The sequence below is a fragment of the Uranotaenia lowii genome, chromosome 3 (genome assembly GCF_029784155.1).
Source record: "Uranotaenia lowii strain MFRU-FL chromosome 3, ASM2978415v1, whole genome shotgun sequence".
NCBI classification, from domain to species: domain Eukaryota; kingdom Metazoa; phylum Arthropoda; class Insecta; order Diptera; family Culicidae; genus Uranotaenia; species Uranotaenia lowii.
This window is the reverse complement of record NC_073693.1, coordinates 369,622,910-369,635,246: the sequence shown is the minus strand read 5'-3', so window position 1 is coordinate 369,635,246 and position 12,337 is coordinate 369,622,910. Positions and strand designations below refer to the sequence as shown.

The following is a 12,337-nucleotide window of genomic DNA, read 5'->3' as shown; positions in this document are numbered from 1 at the left end:
TACAATAGCCTTGTATGTAGCCTAAGGGTTTGCAAGTTCAAATGATTAAGGGTATGGGGGTTTCCGCCCGAAGAGGGATTCGGTTTCACGGGATTAAATGATTCAGACGTGTTCACTATAATGGTCACTTTATTACTAACTAACTATTTACAATGATCGGATATTTATAGCTATGGATTGTGAGTGTGTGAGTGTATGAATGCGAGAACGCTATTGGTTGTTTGCCGGTGCTATCGTTTGTTGTTGCTATTGTTGGTTTGCCGGCTATTGTCTGCTGGCGTCAGTTGCGTGGCTGTTGTTATTGTTATTGCTGCCTGCGTGTGTTTGTTTCGAGAAGGTTCTCGACTGGACTGACTGATGGAATGTTCGGGAACTAGTTTGTAGTGTTAGTGATGATTGGCTGATGATGATGAATGACGGAGAATGATGATGGAATGGTAATGATAGTTATAGAATGATGATGTGAGAGTAAGATGGTTTACGTCGCCACAAGGGATACACTGTCGGAAGTCAATATGCTCGGAAAAGCGGTTGGATCTCCAAATCCGGCTTTTGGTCAACAAAAGTTTTTTACAAGTTAGTGACAAGAAAATATGCCTCGCGAGTTGATAGAACGCCAGCTCTAAGTTAACACTGGTTCAGATAGATGACAAGTTTCAATGTTCGAGTCAAGCTTCTGAATCAGAAGATAGAGAATTTCAATTTAATGGGAACTCTAAATAACGGCAATGATCGAGAGACTTGTCATGTGCGTCTATAACTTTCAGGTGATCGATGAAGGCCCAAATACTCGATCAGATCAGATTTTCCGGTGTTAATAGGTGGAATATAGCAGGAAAAACCGAAGTATCCAGAAAGGTCAGAAGTATCCAGAAAGGTTGAAAAGACGCCGAGAATACATCTGTAGCACCTAAAAAGCCGTTGGTCCAAATCTTAGAAAAAAATAATGCTAACAGCATGAAGATAAAAAAGGGTGTATGTTAATGTTGTCGTCCAAGAAGTCAGGTGACATGATTCTCGAGCTGAGTAATGGGTCAACGCACCCAAAGTGCACTCAGCTGGCGTTTGGGGACCCTTAAGGTTAACTACGTCGACCAGATAACGCAAGAGGACTACAAACTGCATAATGAGTTAGTCTCTCAATGCGAGATTTGTGTTGATGAAGCAATCGTTTGGCGAGTCGGTCTAAACAACAACGGAACTCATGTGACGCATGTCTAGTAGCCAATGAGCACAAGCGACAAAACGCTTGAGTTGGTAGAGAGTGAGATGAACGATGTCCGGATAACCCTACTTGACCAGTTAGATACTAACGGTGCAGGTTACGGAAGGCTTTGTCCATCAGCGTCTTCATTTATCAAAAAGAGTGATCGGTTCTGATACAAAGGGATTAAAGGTAAGTTAGGCCGATTGGATGTTGGGCTGAATGCCGAATGAATGTGAAGTTGAAAGGATGGTGCTTTATGACGTTTGACGAAATAGACGTTGTGCGACATGAAGTTAAGAATTTGGCCTTATAATAAGGACTCTAAAGCTCAGAGATTCCTCCAAATGTCGTTGGTCGGAATATGAGACAATCTAAATGCACGGTTGGCTGAATGGACGCTATTACGCTAAATTGACGTTGGTTAGATTTAGATGCAGATATGATTAAAAGTTGAACGCCGAGATGGTACATAGGACGGTCTGGACATTTGATGAATCGTCAGCTCAAATGAAGTTAAAACAAATGGAGTAGGAGTCTTACGACTAATATCCAGTCGGAGGTTATTGTTTTATAATCTGCTGACGCTGACGTTTTCCCAATGCAACTTCCGAAGAGCATATCGCACAAATCTTCTTTGAATTGCTTCAAGACGCGCAATTTACACAGGATTCGTAGCGAACACCTGTTTTGCAGTACAGTTGTCCAGCATTCTCGCAACATGTCCTGCCCAGCGTATCCGGCCAGCCTTCACCCCATTCTTCACCACTTCACCACTTAGCAACACTCAAAACATGGTTGACCGCACACCAGTTCACTACTGTATCGAGGTATTGTTCTAATTCGTGACAAGGCTGTTTATGATCAGAAATATTTTCAGATCATCCGCATACAGGAGTACTCCACATCCAACAAGAAGCATGTATATATCATTGCAGAACAGCGTAAACAGTAAGGAGGGCCCAAATTACTGCCTTGTGGCACCCCTGAAGATAGAATGAAGTCGGTTGATTCAGCTGAGCCTATTCTGACAACTGAACGAACGGTTTGTTAGACAGCTTCTGATCCATACACACAGTCTTTCGGAAAATCCTAAACGTTGTAGCTTTTTTAGAAAAAAAATATCTTGATTCACTGAATCAAACGCGGCAGTAATGTCAGTGTATATGACATGAAATTGCTTGCCGCCATCGATATTGGACACACAGAATGATGTGAAAACTGCCAGGTTTGAGGGCACTGATCTTTTGGGATAAAATCCATGCTGATTTTCAGAAATCCAACTCCGGCACGATTTAAACATTACATCGTTGAAGATCCTCTCCAAAACGATTGAGCAGGCAGCTTGCGACGTGACACCTCGACAATAACGCACATCCTATGTGTCCTTTTTTTTAAAAACTGGCCTCGTGAATGCACCTTTTCAAAATGCACTAAGGTATTCCATCTTTTCCGGTTGAAGTAGAAAACTTCAACCGGAAAGAACCATTTCTTCGGTAATAGCGAAGACGTCAAGGTCTAACACATCTCTGTGTAATGGTGTGACTAAGTGTGACAAAGAGGTTACATTTCTCTGCAGAAGATTTCAAAGCAGTTGTCTTTCAAATGACGTACCGCAGGTAGACCAGACTCCTTCCATTTGGTGTTAACGAACTTCCAGAACGTTTTTGGATTATGGTGAAGGTCGGATTTTATGCGATTTAAATAGCGACAATAGCAATGACGATTGTACCTAGATCCGATATCTTCCGGTGGCATTGTTCAATTGTGATTTGATAAACGGGCAGCGAGAGCTACTAAACAGTTGTAGCCATTTCGATCGGAACTGTTTTAACCGTTTTAGTGGACTATTTGTTCAAGGAGGTCGGAGAGAAAGTCTTACCAGGGGCACAGAATTATCGAAAACTTCACTCATAATGGAGCAGAATGTACTCACAGCCATATCTACATCAGCACATCTTTGAAGATTCGTCCAGTCAATTTCGGATAGCGCTTGGTTCAATAACTCTAAATGTGTCGAAGTCCTCAATAAAAGCTACATGATTTGGAAAAATTCTCGAAATTTGGTACAAATTATTCGACTAAAGTCAGGATGAATTTTAGGTGAAAATGACTTATCCGACACATCGACGGGAAACATGTTTTGGTTTTCATTCTAGGCTCGCAGAGCCAAAAGGTTGTTAGAGCAAAAATTATCAGTTTTAATCAGTTTTGCTAAAGATTTTTCATATTTAAATATTTAATTGAAGCAATTGTTAGATTTTTAGAAATTGGTTTTCGAACTTTAAAAATACAACCGAAATGATAAACATCTTGTGTGCTTTACGAAATAATGTTTTGAAGGGGGTGAGAATGGCATTTCTTTGTTGGAATGCAATCAATGTTTTAATACGTATATGAGGGGTATGCAGAAAATAAATCAAATTTAATATAAATAAAAGAAATTTCTATTATAATGTATGTTATTTTCTCAACACTAGGCAAAACAAACCAAACAACGTCAGTCATTGATCTATTCTTGTAAGCGACAGACTTGTCTGGGTGAATCTCTGAATTGAGATTCGTAAGAATCGTAAAATCACGACAATTGGACATATTGGATTAGAATCTCAGACAGAAAGTCGAACTTAAGGGTATTTTCAAATGACTGAAGGTACCATTTTTCCCCTTTTTATCTCTAAAGCTAACTGTTCAACTCGAACGTTTTCATGAACCGAACGTAGCTCACGTCAAAGATCAACTTACCGTCTCCCCCGGGGCCTTAAAGTACAGGAACATTTTGCCGAGCAGCACGCACCAACACTTCTTGGCGTGCCCATTCTTCACCTTTGTGACCCACGCCTGGAGGGTCGGTTTCTGATCGTCCCGACTCAGCAGCAGCTTGGTGGCGTTTCGTCGCTGAACATTCTGCAGCACCCGGATCCAATCGTCCATCGTGGCATTGGAATCGGCCGTCAGGTAGTACACCTTCTTGCCGGTATCGATCTCGAACGTTGACGCTCCCTCGGCCCGATTGATTCGACAGGCCTCGTCCAGCGCAATCATCCCCTGCGGCTTCCGGTTCACGTCGTGCTGACTCTTCCAGTACGTCAGCTGCCCATTTTTCAGCACAAACCACCGCTTGCGCCACGTCTTCAGCTTCCCACCCAGTTTGGCCAGGTGACCGACCTGAAGATTTGGAAAAAGGGAAATTAATCTCTTTCTAATTGAAAATGTGATGATAGGAGCAAACCTTCTCGAGGGTTTCCATCTTTTTCGGCGAATCCGCGTACGAGGTTCGCATCAGCAGGGACGGCATCGAAGCGTCCATGCAGGTCGTGTCCACCGTCGAAACCGCATCCGGTGGTATCGCGTAGTCATCGGACAGCCCTGATTCAAAGGACATTTCTGAAATTACTACACACGATCGATGGTGGTGGATATTGGCACGTGTTTTGGCGTGTTTTTTGAGTGCACGTTGTGGGTTCGGGATTCATGGGATCATGGGTAACGGGGGGTGGTCGGGTAAAGGTGATCGATTATTGCAAATGGTGGTTTATGAAAACAAAGAGAAAGAAATCAAAAATTAATTTTCTTATCATTTGTTTCTCATCACGAGACGTCACTCAGCAAAACTAACGAAATTCCAGCGCTCAGAAGCCAATTTGGTTGAATGAAAGAAGGAAAAAACGAGGCGAAATTCATGATGAACGGCAGTATGCGGGCATGGTATTGTTTCGAAAGCGGAACCAAATAAAGTTACCTTGGAATGAATCGAAAATGTGGTTAGTGCAGAATCTTGTGAAATCTTTTGATGTTTGGTATTAGTAGTAGAAATGTGTTCGAAAGCCAGTCAGTGTTAGTCGAAAAGCGGGTTATGTTTTTTTCAAAAATGTTAAGTTACAGCGGTTAAAAGCACAATAGTTTCCAAGCTCTGATGGATTACCTCGCGTTTTGTTTTTCGGAGACTCGGAACCGCTCCGTTTGGCCGGACTAAGACTAGAGGAAGTTTTAAGGCTCTTCGAGGGACTAGAAGCACTGCCCGAGGTGCTCGTTTCCGTGTTGTCCGTGCTGGTTGAGTTGTGCGAGTTGTGGGTCGAAGTGGCACAGGTCATGATGGCACCGTGATCTTCACCGTCGCTGCTGTCGTCGCTCGATTCCCCGGTGAAAGGTATCGATCGAATTTGAGAGGCACGCTGGAGACAAGAAAAGGTCAATTAATTATCGTCGATAATAATGTAGGTAGCCTAACACTTACCCCTTTAACGGTGGCGTAAACCGGTACACTAATATCACAGTATCCTCCGGACACGGTCTGCTGGGAGCGAGAATTGCCCATGCCCATACTGGAGGTCGTCATTCCGGAGCCGGACTCCTGGTCCTGAGATTCGCTGCCATCCCCGGCGCCGGCTAGGCCATCGTTGGCCACTTGGTAGATTTTGGCCTCCCAGCTGGGAAACCGATGCAGGGGAGGCGTTGGGGGTCGCTGGGGCCCAAGGTCGGCCACCGAGTCAGAGGTCGTCGTACTCGAACCGCCACTCGGGAGGCCTTTGAGCCATGTTGGGGCTTTCTCGCGTGATGGCGTATAGATCTCGGCGTAGTCATGCACGGCATCCACGTCCGAATTGGGGCTGGGCTGTTGACCCGGATTGAGGGGTATGAGGTTCAGGCCATCAACGGCGGCCGCTAAATCTCTAGCTAATTCCTGAGGTTCCATCGAAAGATTGCGCCTATGATGATGATGGTGATGGTGATGTGCTGCTAGGGAAGATCGATGTTCAGGCGGATCTAAAGATTCGCTACGTCTTCGGCCACTTCGCCGTTTGTAGTCCTGTACGTCTAAGCTTAAACTAGATCTAACCGGTTGCTGTATGCTATGTCTACTGCTTTGGGTGGCGATGTGGTTTCTTAACAATTCTAGCTGTTGATTGCACTTGATGTTCTGCTCCCGTAGTAGCTGGTTTTGCTCTTCCAGTTCCCGAAGTTTGTTGGTGACCCACTCCTTGATCTTGGCCGCTTTGGCACCGACTTGGCGAGCGTCCTGAAGGCGGAGTTGCCGTTGTTCCTCGACAGCCGACTCGAGCTGGTTGATTTTGGTCGTCTCGACTTTCGGGACGGGAACACTGGATCCAGGTTGACCAGGCTTGGCGTTTGCGTTCTGGGTACTGCTGCTGTTGGCTGAGTTCGTTCCTCCGCCACTGCTACTTCCGGGTGGCCCAGTTATGCTCTGTGACTTGGGCCAGTCACACAGACGCTGTTCCATGGCACGGACCTGAAAGAAAACCAATAAGAAAACACTTTCTTTAGTTTTCGCTTTATTGGCGTTGGATAGAGATAAAGGAAAGACTTTCCCATAGAAGAGAAGTAAATCTGGGGCTAGAGAAGATGAAAGCAAATTGCCACCGCACGTTTTCTAGCGCAATTAAAACTTTTTCCACCCCTAACTTTCTCAACCCACCGAGAATGGGAGATCCTGAACCGATAGATAGTATCGGTGGCTCGCATAAAACACATCAGCAAATTGAAGTTTTCTTGCGATTAGTCAGTGTGCAGCAGTTTCTTCTGCTGAGTTAAAGCGCCAGGTTTACGATACAAAACGGTAAGACGGCAAGAATTTCGACACGGAAAGAAAGAAAGATAAGAATGAGGAAATTTCTGCCCAGCCAAACAACCAATATTCGTTGGGTTGGCGAGCTATAGTCTAAGAAGTTTTTCAATTATAAGCCATGCGTGAGGCGCAGGAATGTGTCTGCAGTTTCAGTATTCAATAGACTGGATACAAATTGATGGTACAGACTGCTGACTGCAAATGGACTAATTTTTTGATTGAAACAAACAAGTTTTCCTGAACCAAAATGTTTAAAAAACATTCTTTAACAAAGTAGCCGATTACAGAATATTTAAATATAGTTAAATAACCATATTTCATATTATTAAATCCTATAAACATTTTAACCAGGAAAAATATAAAAAATATAAAAGCCACAGAAGAGAAAAATTACAGAGATACTTAAAAAATGAGAATAAATATTAAAACCGGCATAATAAATTAACAATAGATACAGTAATAAAGACAAAAGTGCCAATGATGACAAATACGACAAAAATAATCAAAATAAAACCAAAAGAAAAAAAGATAAATGACGAAATAAAAAACATAAAAGATTTAAAAAAAAATAATAAAAATGACGAAATAATTTTAATACAAAAATGACTTTTCAACAAAAAATGTTATAAAAGATAGAGATGCCTCTATAGAAAAATGTTAAACGCTATCGGATTTTTTTTTTAAAAAAGAATGACAAAAAAATAAAGTGAAGAAAAAAGTGCAACAGTAAATAATAAAAAGAATTGAGTCTCGTTCTTAGAAGATTGTTAGCTAATTTTAATCGCCGCTATTAATTTTATTCTGAATTGGAATTTCGACTATTTTTTTTAGAAACTAAGAAGATTTTTTATGAGGAAAAAATATGAAGATTAGAAAAAAATTTCACAAGAATAGAAAAATGAAAAGAAAACTAAAAGAAAAAAGAAAAAAAAATCAATTGTAAAAAATGGCAAACTACAAAATAATAGAAGTAAAAAACAGATAAACTGGATAAAGTTAATTAAAAAACTAAAAAAATGGAAAAATTCTACAAAAGAAAAACACAACTAAAAAGCAAGAAAAAAATAAAAATAAGAAAAATAAATAAAGAAAGTAGTAAAATTTAAAAACAAATCAAGAATTTAAAAAAATGAAACATATAAGAAAATCAAAAAAAAAAAAGAGTGGGCAAAACAAAAACAAAATGAACATAGAATGATAATAATAAAGAAAAGATTTAATATAAAAAACATTGATACAATTTCAAAATTTATAGAAAGATCAAGCAAAAAAAAAAACAATCAAAAAAAAATTAAATTATTTTTTTTTAAATTTGAAATTAGCCCATTTTTTTATGAGTTGTTAAAAGTGAAATTCAGACTTTGGCCTTTGAATTAAAAAAAAAACTAAGAAAAACGGAAAACGTTTAAAAAAAGGAAAACGTTCGGAAAAAGCAAAATGTTCCACAAATAATTTATTTTAAGGAACAAATTGAAAAAAAAGGAAAAAGTTTTTAAGGCGAAGATAGTTTTGAAGAAAATTAAAATATCAAAAATATAAACATAAAAAAATAAAAAATAATAAACTTATTTTTTTGTTTTTTATTGTTTATTTATAAAAATAAACAATAAAAAATAGAAAAATAATTGTTCATATTTTTTATAAATAAAATAAAAAAAATAAAAGAAAATTTAAACATAAACTAGAAAAAAAAAATAAAAGTAAAAAAAAACTAGAAAATAAAAAAAAAAAACTAAAAAATATGAAATAAAAAAATTAAATAAATTTATAGAAAATATGAAAAATGAAAAAATATAAAAAAACTTAACAAAAAAAAAATCAAAATTCAAAAACATTAAAAATTCAAAAAATTGAAAAATAAAAAAAAATTAAATAAATAGAAACACCCAAGAAAAATTCAAAAATGAAATACAATTTAAAAAAAAGAAAAATTTATAAAAATGAATAAATAGAAAAAAAATAACAAACACAAAATAGAAATAAAGAAAAGTTCTAAAAAGGAAATAGAAAAAAAGAAAATGATAAAAACATAGAAAAAAAAATGAAAAATAAAAAAAATACAAAAAAAAAGAATAATTGAGAAAAAAGAACAATTGAAAAAAAATATTGAAAAAATAGAAATAACAAAAAACAAAAAAAAAATAAAAAAAAACAAAAAATTAAAAAAAAATCAAAAAATAAAAAAGTTAAAAAAAAAACAAAATTAAAAAATAGAAAAGTTTAAAAAAAAACAAAATTAAAAAATAGAAAAGTTAATAGAATGGAAAAAAATTAAATGACAAAAAGGAAAATTAAAAAAAGAAATGCAAAAAATAAAAAGAAGGAAAATTGAAAAAGAACAGAAAAATTAAAAATGGAAAATGAAAAAGTTTTGAATGAAATAAGAAAAAAAATGGAAAATAAAAAATAATAGGAAAATAAAACATAGTTTAAAAAATTTAAAAATGTTTCGGGTCAACTCATGCTATGAAAAATATGAAAAAATGAGAAAAATGACAAAAAATAGAAAAAAGAAAAAGAAAACAAGTTATGAAAATAAGAACATTTGAGAAAAAAAAAAATAAGAAAATAAAATAAACGAGAAAAATTAAAAAAATGCAAGCAAAATATTAAAAAGTTAAGGAAATTGAAAAAAAAAAGACAGTTAAAACAAGAAAATTTAAAAAAAAAGAAAAAAACAAAATTGAAAATTTTACTAGTAAAAAAAACAAAACAAAAAAGAGAAAGAAAACTCATTAAAATAAGAAAAGAATTGAAATTGTATCACTGATCATGGCTCATATAGAAGAGGCTCTAGAAAATCAAGATTTTTCACCCGAAAAATTGTGGAGATACATCGACGAAATTTTTTGTGCAGTAAACAAAGATTGTCTTGAAGAACTTCTAACATCCATAAATGGTTTACACAAGATGATCAAATTCAATTGCGAAATAGAAAAAAAATACAAAATAAAAAATTGAAAAACCTTCTTAACAAAATACAATTAAATTAAATCTATTCAATAAAATTAAACAAATGAGAAAAAATGATAAGAAAAAAGAAATATGCAAAATAAAATTGACGAAAATAGCAAAAAAAAACTGCTAAAAACTTTAAAAAACAATAACGCCTGAATTAAAGAGCATGACCTCAGAAATATGCTGATTGTTTTATAGCGGTAGTATGGTATATTAACGTTGAATCAAGCCATTTTTTTTGGAATCATTATTTATCTCCCATATTCCTAAGCGTGAATGAGAACGATTGACGTTTTGGCTAGAGTTTTTCAAGTATATTTCATGTTGATCTTGATTTCATCAAGTGTGGATTAAGGCTTTGTTTATAAATGTAAATCATGTAAATCTTGAGAACAATCTGCAAGTGTACTGCACTTGATCGATAGTTAAGAAGTGCAATGAGAATTTAGCTACGGAATAGTTTTTTCTTGTTTGGCGACCGTGATAAGATCAGAAAATGGTTTTTGATATTCTAAAACTTCTATAAAGTTCAACATCGTGAAACTATCAACACTTCATAAATTACTTTACTCGCTATATCGCAAATTAACCAGTCACAGTTTGTTTCATTTGAACTAACAAAGGAAAACCTATTGGCAATAAAAGGGGGAAAAAACGGTCAAGAAAACAAGGCCCAATGCACTTGGCGACGTCTTTCGCCACACCTAATTGAAAAGTCGTTGCATTTCCAAGGAATGGATAAACGAAAGGTGATACGAGTGAAGTCCCCGGCCATGACAGACAGACGGATGTTCCCTTGCACATTGTCTGTCCTGTTCAGGGTGGGTAAAGTTTCACTGGGAAAAGACGACGGAGTGACAAACGACAGCTCACAGTTGCTTTTAGTTTAATTAGATCCATCGCTAATGATGGCACAAAATGTCTTTTCTTTCTCCACAGTCGATCTATTTTGTTTAGGTAGTCGTCAGACGGCCAGTAGAAGTGGTGCAAAAAGTAAACACACCCAGCACCAGTAGGAGCAGCACGTTTTTCCAACTAAGCGCCTTGGATAGCACATAGCACGCACGACGGGAGAAGGCACAGACAAATGGACCTAGACACGGACACTTGATCCGGTGTCCCTCAAAAAGAAAACGTGCATGAAAAAAGAAACGATGAGGAGGGGGGAAACCAACAGGAAACAAAATCTATCACGTCCAATCATTACCCGAAGAGTAGGTGCCCCGAACTCAATAACGCAGAAATAACAAAACAAACAATTGTCTTCCACTACTGGTGAAGAAATGCACTTAACATAATACGCGCGCCCGCCCCAATCCATCCACACAGTCACTAATCGAAATAATAGCTCTTACAAATTCGTTTTCCCATTTCCAACAGTCCCACCAGAACCCAAAGGAAGAATGCGGGGCAGATCTGTATGTTACTATTGCTTCATCTCTAGAGAGAGAGAATCAGAAAAAGGGGCAAAAAATAGAATTGCTGCGTGGTTTGGCATCAATAATTCATATTCTATCTTCTCCACCACTTGAGTTTGTTGCGGTGGGGAAGCCGATGAACTGCTGTTCCGGAATCTAACGAACAACACGGTTTTCTCACTGGCTGGATGCCAGTTATAGTGGGAGATCTGTTACTCGGTAAAGTCTATCTTTTCAAGCGTACAATATCTTGCGCTTCTCATAGGTTGGATTATAATCAAGAAGTATCAATGTGTTTTAACTCTATACCTATCCATTGAAAGTAAGAATAAATAAACAATTCGAGCACATTTTGTGCAATAGCTAGAATCAGACACAACTATAGTAAATGAGTTTAATAAGAGATGGTTGTAAAACTACTAATAAAATTCGAATTGACGAAATGACTCTGGATTGTTTCATGGGTACCATTAACACGTTCGTCGCCAGGCTCATTTTGGTAGTTTTGCTAGTCGGGCCCAAAAAGAATCTTGGAGAGAGAAAGCAAAGAGGGAGAACTCCAATATTTGAAACGTGTGGCGAAGCTGAGCGGTTGACTCAAGTAAGAGAGCGTCACACGCTTTCTGATGTGACGTTCATATTTCACCTTGTATATACTTCGAAGTTATCGACGTGATCGCGGTGATAAAACCAAAAATCCATATTTCACCTTGTTACCACCTGCAATTCCAATGAATGATTGTTATTTTCCCTGTTTTCAAAAAAAAATCAACAACCCAACGCATATTATCACAATTCTTTTATCTTTTAAAATCATATTACGGAGTCGAAAAATGACGCATTCTGATTAACTAACCACAGGCTCAAACATCTATACCTACTGCATAAGAGCAAGTTCACTGGTGTTGGGAAAAAGTAGTCGAAATTTCGACAATTACGGCACATTTTGAAAATTTTGCCAAGCAAAAACATTTTCAAGATCTGTGGCCTTCTAGTTTTTTCACAACACGTGTTGTATTTTCGCATGCTGTGATGCAAAAATAGCAATATTTCTATCACATACGGCTGAAATGGAAACAGTGTTGTAAAAAAAATACAACGCCCCAAGATCTTGAAAACATTTTTGCATGGTAAAATTTTTAAAATGTCAAAATTTCTACCACTTTTTCC

General features: G+C 37.1%; 1 protein-coding gene across 13 annotated transcripts in view; it reads right to left on the bottom strand.

The window, feature by feature from the left end:
- The window catches only part of LOC129754380 (uncharacterized protein CG43867-like), a 691,811-nt gene that overhangs the window by 21,383 nt on the left and 658,091 nt on the right, over positions 1 to 12,337 (bottom strand). For 8 of the 13 annotated variants that reach the window (XM_055750401.1, XM_055750406.1, XM_055750404.1 and 5 more), the window contains 4 exons: positions 5,442 to 6,455; positions 5,130 to 5,379; positions 4,437 to 4,600; positions 3,950 to 4,372 (listed from right to left, as the gene is read on the bottom strand). In XM_055750401.1, the coding sequence (XP_055606376.1) occupies positions 3,950 to 4,372; positions 4,437 to 4,600; positions 5,130 to 5,379; positions 5,442 to 6,455 (1,851 nt within the window). The remainder of the gene's footprint in view (positions 1 to 3,949; positions 4,373 to 4,436; positions 4,601 to 5,129; positions 5,380 to 5,441; positions 6,456 to 12,337) is intronic. The other 5 variants (XM_055750403.1, XM_055750413.1, XM_055750412.1 and 2 more) reach the window with 2 other exon arrangements.